The 19,775-nt window shown below is 41.6% G+C and overlaps 1 protein-coding gene across 2 annotated transcripts in view; it reads left to right on the top strand.

Annotated features, from left to right (window-relative positions):
• LOC306861604 (protein NLRC3-like) overlaps window positions 1-19,775 on the top strand; it is a 107,592-nt gene that overhangs the window by 21,963 nt on the left and 65,854 nt on the right. The window contains exons 3-9 of one of the 2 annotated variants that reach the window (XM_079403980.1): window positions 232-351; window positions 610-2,511; window positions 4,370-4,543; window positions 5,422-5,595; window positions 8,068-8,241; window positions 9,539-9,712; window positions 10,113-13,437. In XM_079403980.1, the coding sequence (XP_079260106.1) occupies window positions 232-351; window positions 610-2,511; window positions 4,370-4,543; window positions 5,422-5,595; window positions 8,068-8,241; window positions 9,539-9,712; window positions 10,113-10,302 (2,908 nt within the window). In that variant the 3' untranslated portion in view covers window positions 10,303-13,437. Of the gene's footprint in view, window positions 1-231; window positions 352-609; window positions 2,512-4,369; window positions 4,544-5,421; window positions 5,596-8,067; window positions 8,242-9,538; window positions 9,713-10,112; window positions 13,438-19,775 lie in introns of those variants that run through there. The other variant, XM_079403979.1, reaches the window with a different exon arrangement.

Here is a 19,775-nt window from a genome sequence, read left to right as displayed (position 1 = left end):
AGCAGCTGTTTTCCATGTGTTTATCCAGAAATGTGTTATTCACTGATATCAAGTGATGTGACTGACGGATGATTTCTGAGCACAGCGTTCAGACCAGACTAATCCATAATCACACTCACTGACCATTATTATTATTATTATTGATTTGATCAGTTATTGTTGCAGCCCTGCTTATAATAAATGAAACAGCAGACAGAACTAAAGGAAGAATGATTTCTGTGTGTTTATCAGGATCTTCAGGAAGAGGAAGAGATCTTCATCACCAGATCACAGCTGTGTGTCTCTGAAGAGTGATGAATCCATGCATCATCCTCCTGACCTCAGTGATGATCCAGTGACCTCTGACCCCAGGTGAGGATAAGTGTGTAGTGATGATTGAACTGATTTATGGGAGTCACAAACACACTCAGTGCACACAGACAGGACTTGACACAATAAACACGTGCTCCTACATTTACTAATATTATATTATTATACAATAAATATTACTTCACAGATAAACTGAAAATATGCTGAAAATACTAGACTGACATCTCTATCGATTTACATTTCTATTTATACAGCCTTTATAGTTAGATATTTTAATCAGTTTTTCTTGTGATATTTCAGCAGAGCAGATGGAGAGCGAAGGATCTCTGGAGGAGCCTCTGTCTTCTGTCTGAACAACACGAGCGTTACAGCGTCTCTGAATAAACATGATCAACCAGTGAATGATGAACTACAGAGAGTCAAAGAGCAGCTCAAATCCAGCATGAAGAACAAGTATGAGAGATTATTTGAGGGACTGAAACTCCAGGAGAATGAAAGCCTCCTGAACAGGATCTACACACAGCTCTACATCATAGAGGGAGAGAGTGAAGGAGTGAATGAAGAACATGAGGTTTTACAGATGGAGAAAACCACCAGAACACAACACTCACGAGACACACAGATCTACTGCAATGACATCTTTAAAGCCTCAGCTGAACCAGGATATAAGAAGAAGAAGAAGATCAAGACTGTTCTTACTAAAGGCATCGCTGGAATCGGAAAAACCGTCTCTGTGCAGAAGTTCATTCTGGACTGGGCCGAGGGAAAAGCCAATCAGGATGTAGATTTCATGTTTGTGCTTCCATTTCGAGAGCTGAACTTGATCCGAGATCATCAGTACAGTCTTCACAGACTTCTGCTGGACTTTCATCCTGAACTTCAAGATCTGGACTCAAAGATTTATGAGGAGTGTAAAGTTGTGTTCATCTTTGATGGTCTGGATGAAAGCAGAATCACACTGATGTTTTCAGATGATCAGAAAGTTTGTGATGTGACTGAGACTTCATCAGTGGATGTGTTGATGTCAAAGCTCATGAAAGGAGAGCTGCTTCCCTCTGCTCTCATCTGGATCACCTCCAGACCAGCAGCAGCCAATCAGATCCCCTCCAAATACATCAACCGTCTGACAGAAATTCAGGGATTCAATGAGCCTCAGAAGGAGGAATATTTCAGGAAGAGAATCAGTGACCAGCATCAAGCCAGCATAATCATCTCACACATCAGAAGAGCAAGAAGTCTCCACATCATGTGCCACATCCCCGTCTTCTGCTGGATCTCATCCACTGTGCTTCAGAAGCTCCTGGAAGAAGATCTGAGTTCAGAAATCCCTCAAACTCTGACTGAAATGTACATCCACTTCCTGCTGATTCAGATCAACATGAGGAACCAGAAGTATGAAGAGAGAGATCCAGAGAAACTCCTGCAGTCCAACAGAGAAGTGATTGTGAAACTTGCTGAAGTGGCTTTCAAACAGCTGATGAAAGGCAATGTGATGTTCTATGAGGAGGACCTGATTGAGAGCGGCATATATGTCACTGATGCCTCAGTGTATTCTGGGATTTTCACTGAGATCTTTAAGGAGGAATCTGTGATTCAACAGAGGAAAGTCTACAGCTTCATTCATCTAAGCATTCAGGAGTTTCTCGCTGCTTTCTATGTGTTTTACTGCTATTTAACAAAGAACATGGAGCCACTGCGTGAATTCAGATCTCACAGCTTTGATAAAGACTCTCTGTATAATCTACTAAAATCAGCAGTATGTAAAGCTCTTGAGAGTAAGAATGGACAGCTAGATCTGTTCCTGTGGTTCCTGCTGGGCGTCTCACTGGAGTCCAATCAGAGACTCTTACAGGATCTACTGACACACACAGAGAACAGCTCAGAGAGCATCAGAAAAACCACACAGTACATTAAAGAGAGGATCAAACATAATAGTTATCATCTCTCAGCTGGTCAGTCCATCAATCTGTTCCTCTGTCTGCTGGAAGTGAAAGATCAGACTCTGTCCAGAGAGATTCAGGAGTTTGTGAAATCAGACAAACACTCAGAAAAGAAACTATCTCCTGCTCACAGCTCAACAATCTCCTACATGCTTCAGATGTCAGAGGAGCCGCTGGATGAGCTGGACCTCAAGAAATACAACACATCAGCTGAGGGGAGAAGAAGACTGATTCCAGCTGTGATCAACTGCAGAAAAGCTCTGTGAGTGTTTCATCATTAACTAAACTATCATATTTAATAATGAATCTGACACCTTTATAATAAATGTTCCTGAATGAGAGATTTTCTCCTAAATAACAGGCCAGAATCTTAAAGAAGTCTTGACAGGTCTTTTTAATACAGTAGATAGTGGAGTAAAAGGTCTGTTATCACCGCGGTAAACACAACCCAGTCACATGAGAAACTCGTTCATTAAATCAGCAGCAGGTGCAGCAAAGGGACGGTCGACACCATTGATCAGTAAAGCTGCAATTCAGACATTTTCACTGTGAATGAAGATAAAATAATGACATACATTACTGGTAATATTAACAGCAATAATAATATAGCATTATCACATTTAATCTTCAGTAATTATTGATCATAAATGCTTATTGTTCCAGCTGTTTGACTGCGGTTACAGTGAACTATTACAGTGAAGGCAGTGCTTGAAGTGTGTTTACTCTTTACTGTACAGCACTAGCCAGTATTTTACATTATTATACATTTAAAGATAAATATTAGAAAACATATTCTGCCAGAAGTTTTTTTTTTTCCTTTTTACCTTGGAAGAAGCGATGAGGTCCTTTAAAGTGGTGCTGAATGTATGGCGGCAGCGCAGATTTTATTATGCTTTCTTGGTAATAGTGTCGGTCCATAATTCCTGTAAATTTGCAAGTCAAAATTCTATTGGTCCTGGTCCCTGACGGGATATGGCCCCCCAAACATGAAGTTTAATGGGATGTTTTGCCTTCAGTTTTGCAACGTGCCGACCTTTTTTTTTATAGCACATCAAAGCAAAGCACTCCAAAGCAACGGTTGTTTCGTCAGCAAATATTACATTGTCAAAGGTCTCCTCAACATCCATCCACTGCTGCACTTGGCTAAGGCGCAGTGCCTTGTTGATGTCCCTGATCATAGGGTCGGTCCTGTGAAAATATTTCACTTTGTAAAAAATGCGTAAGTATTGAAAATTAGTCATTGTACAGTATAGCTATGATTATAGATGCTTGCCAGGCTTTGACATAAGTCCATCCAAGTTTCTTTATGGACCTTCTGATGGTGAAGATAAATTTAGCGAGAACAGTCGGGTCGGGAAGAAAATTATTCAAAGCAGACAGCACAGCGGGTGAACAAAGAGTGAATATATAGCGGGACCGGGTGGGTGCTGAATATAACCTCGCGGGAGTGGGACTGAAAAAACAGTCCTGCGCAGACCTCTACTTCACATTTCCACTTTACTGAACAAGTGTGTGAACCGTCCCTTTGCGCCACCTGGTGGTGTTTTCGCGAACGACTTTCACATCTGAGTGAATTGTATTTGCCGCTGCGGCATTACCACGACGGTAATAGGCATTCTGGTTGACTACCTACTGTATACAAACATTCACTCTTATCTCAAGTCTGCTGAAAACTGCTACGTTAATGTTTCTATGTAGGCCACATTGTGACGAATAACGTAAATGGCATTAAAGTCAGAGTAATTCGAAAAGGCCAGTAGTTTACATCCCTGAAAATTAATGCCTGTCGTTTAACATTTTTTATGGTAAACTTGGTTAATATTGCTGAATTGTCTCATCATGTTCAGCTGCTTATCTTACCTCAGCTCGCATTCAAGTGCAGCGCAGCTAAGCTTCTGTGAACAGTAGGCTAAATCCCACCTTCTTCAATTTGATTGGCTATTGCAAGCATTTTGACATTGACGAGCGCTTTTGAACCGCTGCACTGAGCCAGAACACGCTAAATTAATTTGAATGTTCGACTCAAGTGGGATGTTGGCATGTGGCATTTTATTTAATCTCTGTCTGTAGATGATCTATCTGTTTGTGTTAATTCTTAAAATGTATTTAATCTATTCCAGATTTTCTGGCTGTGATCTCTCAGATCAGCATTGTGAAATTGTATCTTCAGCTCTTCAATACTCAAACTCTGTCCTGAGAGAGCTGGATCTGAGTAACAATCACCTGCAGGACTCTGGTGTAAAGTTTATTTCTGATGGACTGAAGAGTCCAAACTGTCAGCTGCAGATACTGAGGTATTAACAACATATAAGAGATAATTTACAGTCAACTGGTCACAATGTTGATGTGTGTCTGTAAAACATCTGGCTGTGTGTGTCCGTAGATGATCTGTCTGTGTGTCTGTAGATGATCTGATTGTCTGTGTGTGTGTAGATGACCTGTCTGTGTGTGTCTGTAGATGATCTGACGGTGTGTCTGTAGATGATATATCTGTCTGTTTGTGTCTGTGGATGATCTGTCTGTGTGTGTCTGTAGATGATCTGACTGTGTGTCTGTAGATGATCTGGCTGTGTGTCTGTAGATGATCTGACTGTGTCTGTAGATGATCTGTCCGTGTGTCTGTAGATGATCTGACTGTGTGTGTCTGTAGATGATCTGACTGTGTGTGTCTGTAGATGATCTGTCTGTGTGTGTCTGTATATGATCTGACTGTGTGTCTGTAGATGATCTGTATGTGTGTGTCCGTAGATGATCTGACTATGTGTGTCTGTAGATGATCTGTCTGTGTGTGTCTGTAGATGATCTGTCTGTGTGTGTCTGTATATGATCTGACTGTGTATCTGTAGATGATCTATCTGTCTGTGTCTGTAGATGATCTGACTGTGTGTCTGTAGATGATCTGTCTGGTTGTCTGTAGATGATATGTCTGTGTGTGTCTGTATATGATCTGTCTGTGTGTCTGTAGATGATCTGACTGTGTGTCTGTAGATGATCTGTCTGTGTGTCTGTAGATGATCTGTCTTTGTGTGTCTGTAGATGATCTGTCTGTGTGTTTGTAGATGATCTTACTATGTGTGTCCGTAGATGATCTGACTGTGTGTGTCTGTAGATGATTTGTCTGTGTGTCTGTAGATGATCTGACTGTTGATGTGTGTGTTCTGCTCTCTTTCAGTCTTGCTGTCTGTAATCTCACTTCTCAGTGTTGTGAAGGTTTGTCTTCAGCTCTTCAATCCTCAAACTCTGTCCTGAGAGAGCTGGATCTGAGTAACAATGACCTGCAGGACTCTGGTGTAAAGTTTATTTCTGATGGACTGAAGAATCCAAACTGTCAGCTGCAAATACTGAGGTATTAACAACATATAAGAGATCATTTACAGTCAACTGGTCGCAATGTTAATTTGTGTCTGTAGATGATCTGACTGTGTGTCTGTAGATGATCTGACTGTGTGTCTGTAGATGATCTGTCTTTGTGTGTCTGTATATGATCTGTCTGTGTGTCTGTAGATGATATGTCTGTGTGTCTGTAGATGATCTGACTGTGTGTGTCCGTGTCACGAGTCCGGGCCCTGCGCTTCTCCCTGTCGCCACCATCTCCCTTCCTCCCGGACTCACCTCACGTAATCACAAACACCTGCCACATCACGTACACCTGCCACATCACACGCACCATTACACACACCTGTCACACTCATCACACTCCCAGCTGTTCTCCATTTGACGGACTATATAGTCTCCCCTCTCTCACCACTCTGCCTGGGTTCGTTAATTGTTATTTCATGTATATGCTTGGTGTGTTTCTAGTGTTTGCTCTGGGCTGGGATACATGCATTGTGGTGCCGTCTCATATCCCAGTCCTTTTCTGTTTTGTTTTGTGCCGTGTTGGCCTTTTTGTTTTGAATTAAAAGAGCCTTACCTGCACTTGGACGCTGACCTCGTCTTTCCACGGCGCTCCTCTTAGCGTTTCGTGACAGAACGAACCCAGCAAGGATGGGTCCAGCAGGGAGGTTCCTCCACATCCGCCAGGGAGACCGGAGCATGGAGGATTATGCCAGGGACTTCATTAGAGGAGCTCGTCAGTCGGCGACGGAGAAGACCTGCCTCATGGTCTTCTTCTGGGGAGGCCTGGCTGAGCCCTTCAAGTCCCTGGTACCATACTGGGACCCCGGGGAGTCGCTGGAGGACTACATCAACCTGGCTCTGCAGGTGAGCGGCTCAGCCTTCAGGTTGGAGTTAGCTGCGGAGCCCGTTCACAGTACTCCCGAGGCGGCGACCCGGGGGCCCAGTGCCTCGCACCTGCTTCCGGAGCGTCCTGGTCTGATGCGCAACGTGCGGGAACCCTCGCTGATGTCGGTGCGAGCGGCGTTGGCTGCTCACATTCCTCCCGAGACAGCTGTGCTCGCTCACGTTCCTCCCGAGACAGCTGTGCTCGCTCACGTTCCTTCGGAGGCGTTGGTGTTTGCTCACGAAGCTCCCGAGAGAGCGGTGTTCGCTCGCGAAGCCTCCGAGAGAGCGGTGTTCGCTCACGAGGCCCCCGAGAGAGCGTTGTTCGCTCACGAAGCCCCCGAGAGAGCGGTGTTCGCTCACGAAGCCCGCGAGACAGCGGTGCCCGCCCACGTTCCTCCCGAGAGAGCGGTGTTCGCTCACGAAGCCCCCGAGAGAGCGGTGTTCGCTCACGAGGCCGTGGAGCTCACTTCATGCCTTCTCGAAGCGGCGGTGTCTGCTCACGAGCCTCCCAAAGTGGCTGCGTCCGCTCACAGTTCCCTCGAGGCGGATGGGTCCGCTGATGTTCCCCACCCTGATGTGCCCCCCGAAGCGGTGGAGCCCACCATTGCCCGCTCCAGGGTGGCAGCTCCACACTCACCGCGGTGGTGGCCGCCGGTTCTGCCCTGGGTCTCCATCCCGCCGGCGCTGCCTCAGAGCCCAGGTTCCCTTCCACTACACGGGCCTGGCCCACCATCCCTCCCCCTGTTCCACCTCCCTCTGGACTTTTGGGGGGGTTTTGTGGAATGTCTGGAAGCCGTTCCTTAAATGAGGGGTCATGTCACGAGTCCGGGCCCTGCACTTCTCCCTGTCGCCACCAGAGGTCACCATTTCCCTTCCTCCCGGACTCACCTCACGTAATCACGTACACCTGCCACATCACACGAACCATTACACACACCTGTCACACTCATCACACTCCCAGCTGTTCTCCATTTGACGGATTATATAGTCTCCCCTCTCTCACCACTCTGCCTGGGTTCGTTAATTGTTATTTCATGTATATGCTTGGTGTGTTTCTAGTGTTTGCTCTGGGCTGGGATACATGCATTGTGGTGCCGTCTCGTATCCCAGTCCTTTTCTGTTTTGTTTTGTGCCGTGTTGGCCTTTTTGTTTTGAATTAAAAGAGCCTTACCTGCACTTGGACCCTGACCTCGTCTTTCCACGGCGCTCCTCTTAGCGTTTCGTGACAGTCCGTAGATGATCTGAGTGTGTGTGTCCGTAGATAATCTGTCTGTGTGTGTCCGTAGATTATCTATCTGTCTGTGTATCTGTAGATTATATATTTGTCTGTCTGTATATGATATATCTGACTGTGTGTGTCTGTAGATGATCTGACTGTGTAAATGATCTGACTGTGTGTCTGTAGATGATCTGACTGTGTCTGTAGATGATCTGACTGTGTGTGCCGTAGATGATCTGTATGTGTGTGTCCGTAGATGATGTGACTGTCTGTGTGTCTGTAGATGATCTATCTGTCTGTGTGTGTCTGTAGATGATTTGTCTGTGTGTCTGTAGATGATCTGACTGTTGATGTGTGTGTTCTGCTCTCTTTCAGTCTTGCTGTCTGTAATCTCACTTCTCAGTGTTGTGAAGGTTTGTCTTCAGCTCTTCAGTCCTCAAACTCTGTCCTGAGAGAGCTGGATCTGAGTAACAATGACCTGCAGGACTCTGGTGTAAAGTTTATTTCTGATGGACTGAAGAATCCAAACTGTCAGCTGCAGATACTGAGGTACAGACCTGCAAACTCATCAGAGAAAAAAAGGTGACAGTGTTTTGGGTGGGGAGGGGCAGAAGGGGCGACGCCGACACTGTGAACGCATTAGCCTTGCACGTTCGCCAGATTCTAAATAGACATTGTTTACAAGTAATGCGGCATCCAATGCAACAAGACGTCAAATTGCTTTGTTACACTGTATTACTCTCGCATCAGCTGTTGTCTAAACAGTCACATCTACCCACATCAACACATAAAAAACGCTTTAAAAGTAGGGCTACATCCAGCTGACTTGAATTACTGCTGCGCACACGACAACCTCCATAACGTGTCGTTAATCAGGGTAGCTCAGAATTGGAGTAGTAGCCAGAACTCAGGGCAGAGCACCTGGCTTAAGTTAGGGGCTAATGATAAGTTTGCAACATAAGTTGGCAATCTGTAATACTATATACTTACGTAGCAAGCTAAATGGTTAACTTTAGTTAGCAAGACGGTCAGACAATGCAGGAATTAACATTACAACTAGCTAACAATGTTCGATGGCTAGAAAATTTGCTATCTTGCTAACGGAAATTCCAGCATTGGATCCGCTTGTATTGCTTGCTATTAAGCATTTTGCTCGAAGCATAGGCTAACTGTATGAAAAAAAACCGCTAACTTAGCTGACGTTATTTCACTTAAGCAAACAAATATCTGTTGTTTAGCTCCAAAAAGACTGATTTACCTTGAATTCAATTTCCATCAGAGTTTCCACATTAGGTCAGGTGTCTCTTGACAGGTGCGAACACAGATGGCAGTGTGTTTCAAGATCCTGAACCAAGCGCTGAGATTCCGATTTGTAAGAATTGTCCAATAATGGCCTACATGGTACGCAAGCCCACCCCCACCTCCCTCTCTTGACAGGCGCGAGCTCAGTAGAGATTCCGATCGGCCCAGATGTCAATTAACGCAAGACCCCCCCCCAAAAAAAAAACCTCTCCGGTTCTACACGATTCACGTGAATGACCCAATTGACAATAAAAGCGGCGATTGTCGCAGAAAAGCGACAAGTTTGGAGGTATGGAGGTATTAACAACATATAAGAGATCATTTACAGTCAACTGGTCACAATGTTGATGTGTGTCTGTAAAACATCTGACTGTGTGTGTCTGTAGATGATCTGACTGTCTGTGTGTCCGTAGATGACCTGACTGTCTGTGTGTGTGTAGATGACCTGTCTGTGTGTGTCTGTAGATGATCTGACTGTCTGTGTGTCCGTAGATGACCTGACTGTCTGTGTGTGTGTAGATGACCTGTCTGTGTGTGTCTGTAGGTTGTCTGGCTGTATGGTGTCAGAGGAAGGCTGTGGTTATTTGTCTTCAGCTCTGAGTTCAAACCCCTCACGCCTGAGAGAGCTGGATCTGAGCTACAATCACCCAGGACAATCAGGAGTCCAGCTGCTCAAACACAAACTGCAGGATCCAAACTATAAACTGCAGATACTCAAGTATGTCAAACACTAATACTGACATACTGAACGTGTGTGTGCATGTTTATGTGGTTTATGAGGACACAAATTTGTATAATGACATGGGTATGACAGAGGTATTACAATATGAAGGTGGTTTATGAGGACACTGCCTATGTCCCCGTAATTCAAAAGGCTTAAAAAACATAATAAATGGTGTTTTTTGAAAATCTAAAAATGCACAAAGTCTGCTGTGAGGGCTAAGTTTAGCTGTAGGGTTGGTGTAGGGCAATAGCACACACAGTTTGTTCAGTATAAAAACCATTACACCTATGGAGAGACCCCATAAACCACAAAAACCAACGTGTGTGTGTGTGTGTGTGTGTGTGTGTGTGTGAATGATGCAGATCTACATTAATGTGTGTTTGTGTGTTTATAGTGTGGATCATGGAGGAGACATCATGATGACAGCAGGACTGCGAAAGTGTAGGAATATTAACACACTTACACACACACACACACACACACACACACACACTCACTCTCTCTCACAGACACACACACACACACACACTCTCACAGACACACACAGATTGTTGTTTGACTGTATCACTGATCTTATCTCATAGATATTCATTGCTCTCAAAGATGATTTAAGAAGCAAATCCCTACATAATGTAAACAGAACAGTAATATGTGGATTCAGCTTTAGAGTCACGTGGAAATATCTTTCTATAAATAAGGATTTATATTTATTTAATTACTGTTTTGGACTCAGACATCATGTATTGACGGTAATGACGTGTCTTGACACATTACTTTTAATACAGATCCATTTGAAAAAGTCATTTTCATTTTAAAACGCTCTCTGTCCACACTAGAGTTTACAAGTGTTTTCCAAAAGCTTATCATCCACACTGAAACATCAGAAACACTAAACTCACCTTACTGCACATGTGTGAAACTATAAACTCTCACTGAGATGATACAGATGAATAGATATAATAAAGTTTTCATGCTATACTTCTGACAGGACCGTCTTATTTAGTAAATGATCTCAGCTCTCAGCATTTACTGATGTGTCCCGGTCGCACTCAATCATCATTATATATTTGGTCTTAAATGCAGCTGTGCTCATGTTTTGCTGCAGGATATTGATGTCTGGTTTGTGAACAAATCGTTCGATTTAACCAGATTTTCTTAGTGAATCGGTTGAACCAGTTCACCAAATCGAACTGAATAGTTTTAAATGGCGTGTCTCCAGTAAGCACTAATCCACAAATTACTAAAGTTATTCACTTTTTAACGTGCCTGACACTCCCTCTGTCTCGAAATAAACCAATATCCCGGAGTTATTAATATACTGAAGCAATACACTGAGTGAACTGCTGTGAAGAGAGAACTGATGAACACGAGCAGAGCAGCATGTGAGCAGCGGGTAACGAACGAACACGCCACTGCTAGAACGGTTCTCGTTCTCGAGTCAAGAACCGGTTGCAGCGGTTTTCAGATCACCAGACACTGAACCCAGAACCGTTTCTTTCGGACACGAAAGCTGATGGTACTGCGCATGTGTGATTCAGCGAACAGTGCCTACTATGACTGACACACGTCTGAACCAAACTAGTTCTTTTGGACTGATTATGTGCTAATGCTATATGGCGCGGGTAAACCGAGGACCTGAATGAGGGCGAAACATAAGTTTATTTAATAAAACGCAACGGATTATGTATAGTAAGTGGATTATTGTTTCTGTGCTGATGACAACTAATTTATTCACTTTATATCTTCAAGACTTATATCCTTGTATGCACATGCCTGTACCTGTATTTGGGTGCTTGCAAAACTTGATTGTAAACTTTAAAGATTGTGATTTATGATGTTTTAACTGACTGAAGTTATGATTACTGACTTTATATATTTGAATGTGTATTTTCATCCCGGCCCGGGACGATAGATTATATCATTGTCATCGCGAATGACGTCATTAAGTTAGGGCGTAAAAGAACCGATGATCTGGTTTTTTGAACCGATTCATTGAAACGAACTGTCCAAAAGAACCGGTTCGCAGAAAAGATATTATTAGACATTACATTATATTACACCTTATTCTACTGGGTGGAGACTTCAATCAAACCATAAATAATACTTTGGACAGATCACCACCTAGACTGTCTGATTCATCAGGTCTTTGTGGTTTGATCTCCCGATTTGGCCTAATTGACATTTGGCGAGAAAAACATCCTCATCCTCATCCTCATCTCATAACCCATCTTCTTACTCAAGAACATATAATTCATTCTGGAAACATAACTCTGTTTAAGTTTTTCCCTCTGCTTCTGGTTTATGTCTTAATATCCATAAATGTGAACTTCTATCTATAAAAGATTCCATTGATGTTAGAATTTGTGACGTCCCAGTCAAATCTGAAGTCAAATATCTAGGTATAATTATATGTAAAGATCAGAAAAAAAGATCAAAGCTTAATTTTGAACCTCTTATACTCTTTATCCGACGCAAATTAAATTCTTGGTTCCAGCGTGATCTGTCAATAACAGGTAGAGTGTTGCTTTCTAAAGCAGATGGGTTATCTCGGCTTATCTATCCTGCAATGGTACTGGATGTTTCTGTGGAAACTTGTAGAGCGCTGGACAACATTATAGTTGACTTTGTTTGGAAGCTAAAACTCACTTTTAGTCAGTTAACTTTCAGATGATCGGGGTGTCCTTTTTACTTATGAACAATTTGTGCAAGCATTCTCTTTTCCAGTCCCCCCGAGAGAATATGCCATTGTCTTTGGTGCATTTCCTGATTGTATTATACCTTCTCAATACCACGTCAAACAAAGACATTCGTTCAATTATTAATAGATCTCAGATTTCTTTACCTGCTTGTATGAGTTTCTGGAATAACATATTTAGTGATATAGAATGGGAAGAGTTTGGGCTTCTTCAACAAAAATTCTTCTTATCTAATAAAGTAGTTTAAAGTCTCTATCAAAATGATCCATAACTGCTATCCAGTAAACTACAAACTTGCTAAATTTAACAATAGTATTCCCCCAATTGTTCTTTTTGCCTTCGGTCTGAAGAAACAATCAATCATTTGTTTTGGGACTGTGTTTATTGTAAAGTGTTTTGGGTTGACTTTTGCAATTTTGTTAAATATTCATTTTTCATCAACATACAGATGAGAAATGTTTTCATCTGTATGTTGATGAACAAACAAGTAATGCTGCTCTCCAGAGTCCAGACCTGCAGTGACAGTGCAAAATATTTATTAATTTATCAATCCATCATAAGCACCTGCATGATAAAATGTGGAAAATAGAAGAAAAAAAAGATATCAGAACTTCAGATTAGCTGATTGATGAGTTTCAGTTGGTACTGTGAGGAAAAAGAAATAATGTACCTTTTGTGTTATTGTTTTGCAGCAGGTTGGTCCTGTTTCTTCTGACTTCCACTTTTCAACACTGTGATAAACCGGTGGTAAAGTGCTCTCTGAGGTAGATGAACATCTACAACAACCAAGAATAATAGAATAATACAGCAAAACAAATAATTATATTTTACTATACTATAACTATAACACCAAATACTTGCCGTTATCCACAGAAAAAACGGAAACATCTCCATCAGCTGCTTCTCTCTTTGTTCTTCTTGGTGTTAATTCATGTTTATAGGCAGTGTGACGGTGATTTGACCGAAACTTTGTTTCATATTTTCCTATAATGTTAACTATAGGTCCAATACAATCTACAGGGCAAAAAACAAATAAAATAAAATAGAAATGACGTTAGACTATATCATGAACTCTCGCCAGCATTATTAATCAATTCACAACAGTTTTTATCAAGATACTTTGGGATTCATGTTAAAAATGACAAACCTCCCGGCGGAGAATTGCGCAGGCCTGGACAACGCGATAAACCACCTTTCTTCTTTTAGCTTCTTGAAATAAACGTGTAACTTTAGGCTAACTAAAAATGACAGGGGTTTAGGTAAAAGTAATTAAAATAAGCTCAAATAAGTTAATTTTCTCACTTACCAATGTAACCGTCGTTCTTCTGAGCGCTGAGCGCACCGTGAACCTTTGAAGTTTAAACAGCAGCGAAAAATCTTTCTCCTTATATAGAACCTTTTTGGCATAAAGCGTTCTTTGGAGTTGAGTATAGAACCCTAGGGTTCCATATAGAACCCCAAAGAACCTTTTTTTCTAAGAGTGTATGCTCACATCAGACAGAGGGATGAAACTCTAAAAGTGCTGAACTTCTTAGCTGGTAAAACATCTCTGTGTTGAATCACCCAATAATAAAATGTGACATTCTGTAGTTTTGTCTCATATTCATCTTTTAATCATATTTATAAATGTCTTGACTCCACAGCCAACAGAGCAATTTTGTCTTTAGTGTTCCAAAACTTTTTGACTTTTTTTAATATTCTGTCTTTGATCAACTTTTTCTTAAACTTTTACTTTAACTGTTGTGACGAGTCGGCTGCCTCCCCCCTTTCTATCATCACCGTCCCGTATTCGCCGCCCTTCACCAGGCTCCCGACGGGAGTGGGTGTGCGAAAGAGGAGGGGCGCTGGATAGCCACGGCTGGCGGCGTGTGATGAGGCGCACCTGATGTGAATGGAGCCTCATCACCGCCGCCGTTTAAATGCCGAGCGCGCCTCTCCTCGGGAGACCGGTCTCTTCCCCGTGCATGCACGCTGGTGTCCTCGTGGGTCCAGGAAGGGAGCGTCGAGGAGGACTGCCACACTCGTTAGGCGGCTGACGGACCAGGATGCCGGGCTGTCGAATCCCCCAGAAGCGCCAGGAATCCAGGAGATGGACGAAGCCGCGCAAGAGACGCCGCCGCCACTCGCTCCCGGCCCCGAGAGGGGAGAGCATGCGGCCACCGGACTCCGCCCCTTCACTGGACCCTTCCCTGACGAACACTGCCCTTCTTCACAAGCCCCGCAGCACAACGAGGACACCAGATTCCCCGTTTATTTGGACACTTTTCCCCTTTGGACACTTTATTTTCCCTTTTTATTGTTTAATAAAAACCTCTCCGAGGCTTGACGCCACACCCACTGTGTCTGTCGTTTGCTCCTCCCGCCACACTGTGTAGCATTAAATAATTTCAGATGTTTGATAAAATAGTTGGATGAAATAAAATGTACACAAACCTTTATTTTACCGAAGAATGCATCAATTCGATGGTGCTTAGAACTGCTCTCCTGTGAAGAGAAGATGCAAAATCCCCGCCATAAATAACTCAACCGCTGGGTTACGTCTGACCCAGGATCTGAGTTCTACAAAAACTACCCAAACACTGAAAAAATAACGAAAAAAAAAAATGGCCCAAAAGGCTCAGCCCAGCATTTGGATTAAAATTATTACCCAGGATTCTTTAGAGTGTATATAAGACAGAAGGTCATGTGACTGAAAGATACTGAATGGGGTTCAGAGTTTTCTTCTTGAATCTGCACTATTTTTATATTTTGCTTAAAACAAACATAATCAAGACACTCTCATCATGAGCAGAAAACAAAGATAACTAGTCATTTCAAACTGATGTCTTTCCTTGCCATCTACAAATCATTTCCCCAATTTGAACAATTATATGTTTATTTTTAAATGCTCTTAAAATACTGATTAATAATGCTCAATGTAGATGATAAAAATGTCGTGTCACAAACCTGGTTTGAATGGTCAGAAATAACTATATTTGCAGCCTTGTTGTTTTCCGCAGTGTTTTAGTAAAAGTATGGATCTATTTTGCTGCTCCGTGTTTCTGGTTCTGTTTTTAAAATAACTGCGTCTTTCAAAGCTATTAATGATGCTTTCGTGTCTTTATATGGAAGCAACACACACGAGATGAGCTTGAATGCGTGTTTGACTCTAAATATATATAAATATATATTTAAAATATATAGGAAACCAAGCCGAGGTCCGGACCTAAAGTTTGCATATTTAGAGAATTATTTATTTTTGTATTTTCTTGAATAATCCATATTTCTCATGCTTTAGTTTCCTCAGTAAATCACACATCTGAAAAATGATTTCATTATAGTTTTTCTGACCGATAGATGGTGCAGAGCATCACTGTCAAAATATGCATTTAATTTCACTTGTAGTTATTTTTTTTTATGCTTACACATAATCTCTGAAACTATAAAAACATGTGTTTTCATAGTAACTCTACACACCATCATCTAATGATCATCCATACACACAGCAAACTCCACACAGATGTGAGGAATGTAAAACAGCACTATCTTGTGTGTTCAGTGTTCAGTGGAGATTGTGTATGAGCACAAATACAGTCTGTCTGCACAACTGATGAACTTTACACTTACTGAACTGAACTGAATCAACACTGAACTGACTTGAGCTCTAGAATCACACTATTGGCTTGTTAGAGCTGCTTTACAGCACAATCTCAATCTGTTACTGCTCTGAAACAATCTGTACTGTAGAAAGCGTTCTAGAAATAAAGCTGACTTGACTTGTGTGCATGATAAACCCACAACCGCTGCTTTTGTCGTGGCACGCCGAGGTTGTCTCGTCTGGATCTCAGTTGGTGCAATTAGAAAGGCTCAAAACAGCAGAGTTTCAAATGTGAAAGAAAAGACTTTATTATAACAAAACAATAAAGCCGAGAGCACAGCCGCCACATCAACTGTCTCTGAGCTCTCAGTGTTGGTACATCTTCATATATACACTTTTTATTGCCCAAATTTGGTAGTTCCTGTTTTTCTTATTGGTTATGTCTGTTTGATTTACCACAATTAATTACTAGCCTACCTAGTCCAATTTTTAATGGTGGCCAGATCCGCCATTTTTTTAAAAAGTAAAAAGTTCTTTATTCCATCACTCCCATTGGTTGGCAGTGATCCCAGAAGACATACATCATAGTTGTTTACATGTATCTGTCATATTCTGGAAATCACCCAAAGTTCCTCGGGTTATTCTAAGTTCACACACCTGCATCCGACCAGTGCATGGCCCTTAAAGACTTATAATCAGTATGGCCAGTAGATGGCACTCCAAGACCCATAATCAGTATTTAGACATCCAGTATAATAGTAATTAATATTAGGATATCACACTTTGCATAGTTTACATGGATTATGTTCTTAAACATGTCTAACATTTTGAATAAGATAATGCTATAGTGAGTAAACAAAAATATACAATATATTCCCCTCTTTGAGACTTACTAAGTCTCACCATCACGTCCATTACCTAGAGTGCAGTTCCATAAGTCCACCCCTCCTTTTATACCTTCTTTCAGCCAATGTATGGCCTCTCATAACCTCTTATCAAATGGTTTCTTCATGATATCGCACTCCAGAGGAAGCCAGACCCAAACATCTCTCCTCACCCTTGACTAGAGGAGAGTAAAAGAATCTGTCTTCCCATCTAAACATACTTTTGGGGATCAACAATTCAATCATCAATGTGTGTGTAAGCATGTGCACAAAATGTTCAAGCCTTGCCCATGGTTGTCATGGTCATGTAGAATATATGAGTGATTAATCAACACATCTAGAAAATTGATTTAAAACACTGGTTTGTCCCACGCAGCCAGAGGAACTCTAGGCATTTCCGGTAGCCTAGAGCGCTATCTGGTGATGTTATCCTTCGTTGCCAGAGGAGCTTCCTCTGGCCCTATCTGGTGTTGGAGTAGATGGTGGGTTTTTAAACCCCCAGTTGAATCTACTCGTGTTGCTAAGCACTGAGGTGCTCGTCGATCCTTCCTTCTTTCTTTCTGACGACATTTCCCAGTGTATACAGCAATAATTGTTATAGTAACCAATGGAATGTTAGTGTAATAGCATAAAAAATAAGTATAGAAAAAATACATATTGATCTCTGAAGGCTGGGCTAAATGAATAAACACTGTTATTGCACTCCTGTCTTGGGTCAGACCCTCAATCACCTTTCAGATACCAATTAATCCTTCTTTGTCATTCCCTTTTTCTGGTTGCAATGCCTCATAACATGGACAATGACCTGCTTCAGACCCTTATCGTCCCCTTTTTCTTTCATTAATCACATTATACATTTAGGATTAGTAAATTAATTTCAATATAAATGATATAAGGAGTAAATGACTTCAGGAAGGGGCATATGCCAATAGGAAAATACATAATACCCCTACCTGTCGCCCTACACTATCCAAATTCTCTAATATTTCTACGAAAGGTTAAAATAAAAAATTATAAAAAATTAAACGGCACCCCTTCCCTACCACTCCATTGTTATTCAGGAAGGGTTTACACAACGTCGTCCAGGTCAAAGTCATCCAATTCGTCCAGTCCAGGTCCCACAGTGTATCCGTGAGCATATCCAATGTCAACTCCGGTTGGTCTTACTGATATGCTTAGCATCTGTTTGACTGCAGCACTGGCCAGCATGGATCTGATGAAAGGTACAACACAACAAAACAGTACAAAAAACACAACAATAGCAATAGCTATTACGATGCCCACCTTAACCAACCACTCCCTCCATGACCCAAAAATTGAATTTAACCAGTTTCCAATCTGCTTATCTTCCAATCCATTCTTAGCCACTTCCTCTCTCAGATTTTTTCAGTTTCTCCATTGCTTGGGTGAATGATCCATCCGGTGCTGTATTATTTGGGATATAGGTACAACAGTCAGAACCAAACATCACACAAACTCCTCCTTTCTCGGCTTCTACTTGCTCATTTCCTTCCCCTACTTGCTCATTTCCTTCTTCTTCATCATTTCTCGCTTTAAATTCTCCTGGTATCCCTCTAGTTTGGCCAATTGCATCCAAATACACATTTGGGTCTGTTTTATAAGCTCTTTTTTCCCTATTTCTTTTTGGTTGGGAGTCCTTCACCCCATCTATATCATCTTCAATTATTGTTATTCCTTGCATCAATCTTACTCTAGTACAGATACCTTTCCAATCTTTTGGAAGTGTGGCTCGCAATCTTTTTCCCCCACATACCCATATCTGCCACTGCTTCTGATTGTTCGTCCATAATGATAATTAGGGGAAAGCTATATGGTAGCTTCTGTGCAATTATCCTTAACCGTTATGATTGTCATGTTTGTCTTTATAGTCTGATTTAAACACTTCTGGGTCTTGATACATTTCTTTATTTAAATGCCAAATAACTACACAATTTCCCTTGAATTTTCCCATGTAATTTTTCCCTTTTGTCTTGTTGAAGCACTCAACGTCTAATGTGCAATCAATTACATAAGCTACGGGGGGTTCAGATAGATACTTGACCAGTATTCCCTGCAAATAACGAGACCAAAAACCTTAGTGCTTTACCTTTCTAATCACTTTCCCCCTCGCGCATTGGTCAAAACCATGCGCGTCAGAGATCAGGAATATATTGGAACAGCACATAAAACATTAGTTAACAGCGTATGTGGATTTGGAACCTCAGCAGGCCAGTCCTCCACATTTACTGCTCTCAGATCATGTACCAGACGCCATGTTAATTTAATTTTAATAATTTAATAATCTGCTTTAGCTACTGGCAATATTGGAGTGTTACTATGGCTATTAGTTTCAATGAGTATTCTTGCTGCCATTACTCCCTCAATTGTCTTTTTTTTTTTTATTTGTATTCCCTCTATTGCTTCTGGTTTCAAAGGGTACTGTATTTTCCTGGGTATTTTAGCTCCAGGTCTAAGTGTTATTCTTATTGGATTAGCTGATTTTACTAACCCTACATCTGTATCATGTTGTGACCGTAATTCTAATGGCGGTTGTTTCTCTATTTCTTTTATTAATTCAGTCTGTTTTGTTTGATGTTCCTCAACCTTTGGTTTGTTTTCTGTATTTACAATCATTCTAGGACCTCCCATCATTGGAGTTGCACATAAAATTTTAAGATACAGGTTATCTGCTGATTGAAATATTAGAGGATTTTCTGTAGCTTCCCATTCACTTTTTCCTGCTTCTTGCATCATGGGGCCTAAGTTTTTAGAAACACAATCTTTATTTACATACAAAGTAACATGGGGAACTGAATTGGACACCTCAAACCATTCATCAATGAATTTTTCTCTATCTATCTGCAGAGCTGCGCCTTTTGGTCCTATCACTATATATTGTG

Source organism: Barbus barbus, assembly GCF_936440315.1.
Source record: "Barbus barbus genome assembly, chromosome: 42".
Taxonomy (NCBI): Eukaryota; Metazoa; Chordata; class Actinopteri; order Cypriniformes; family Cyprinidae; genus Barbus; species Barbus barbus.
This window is presented reverse-complemented; position numbering and strand designations above follow the sequence as displayed.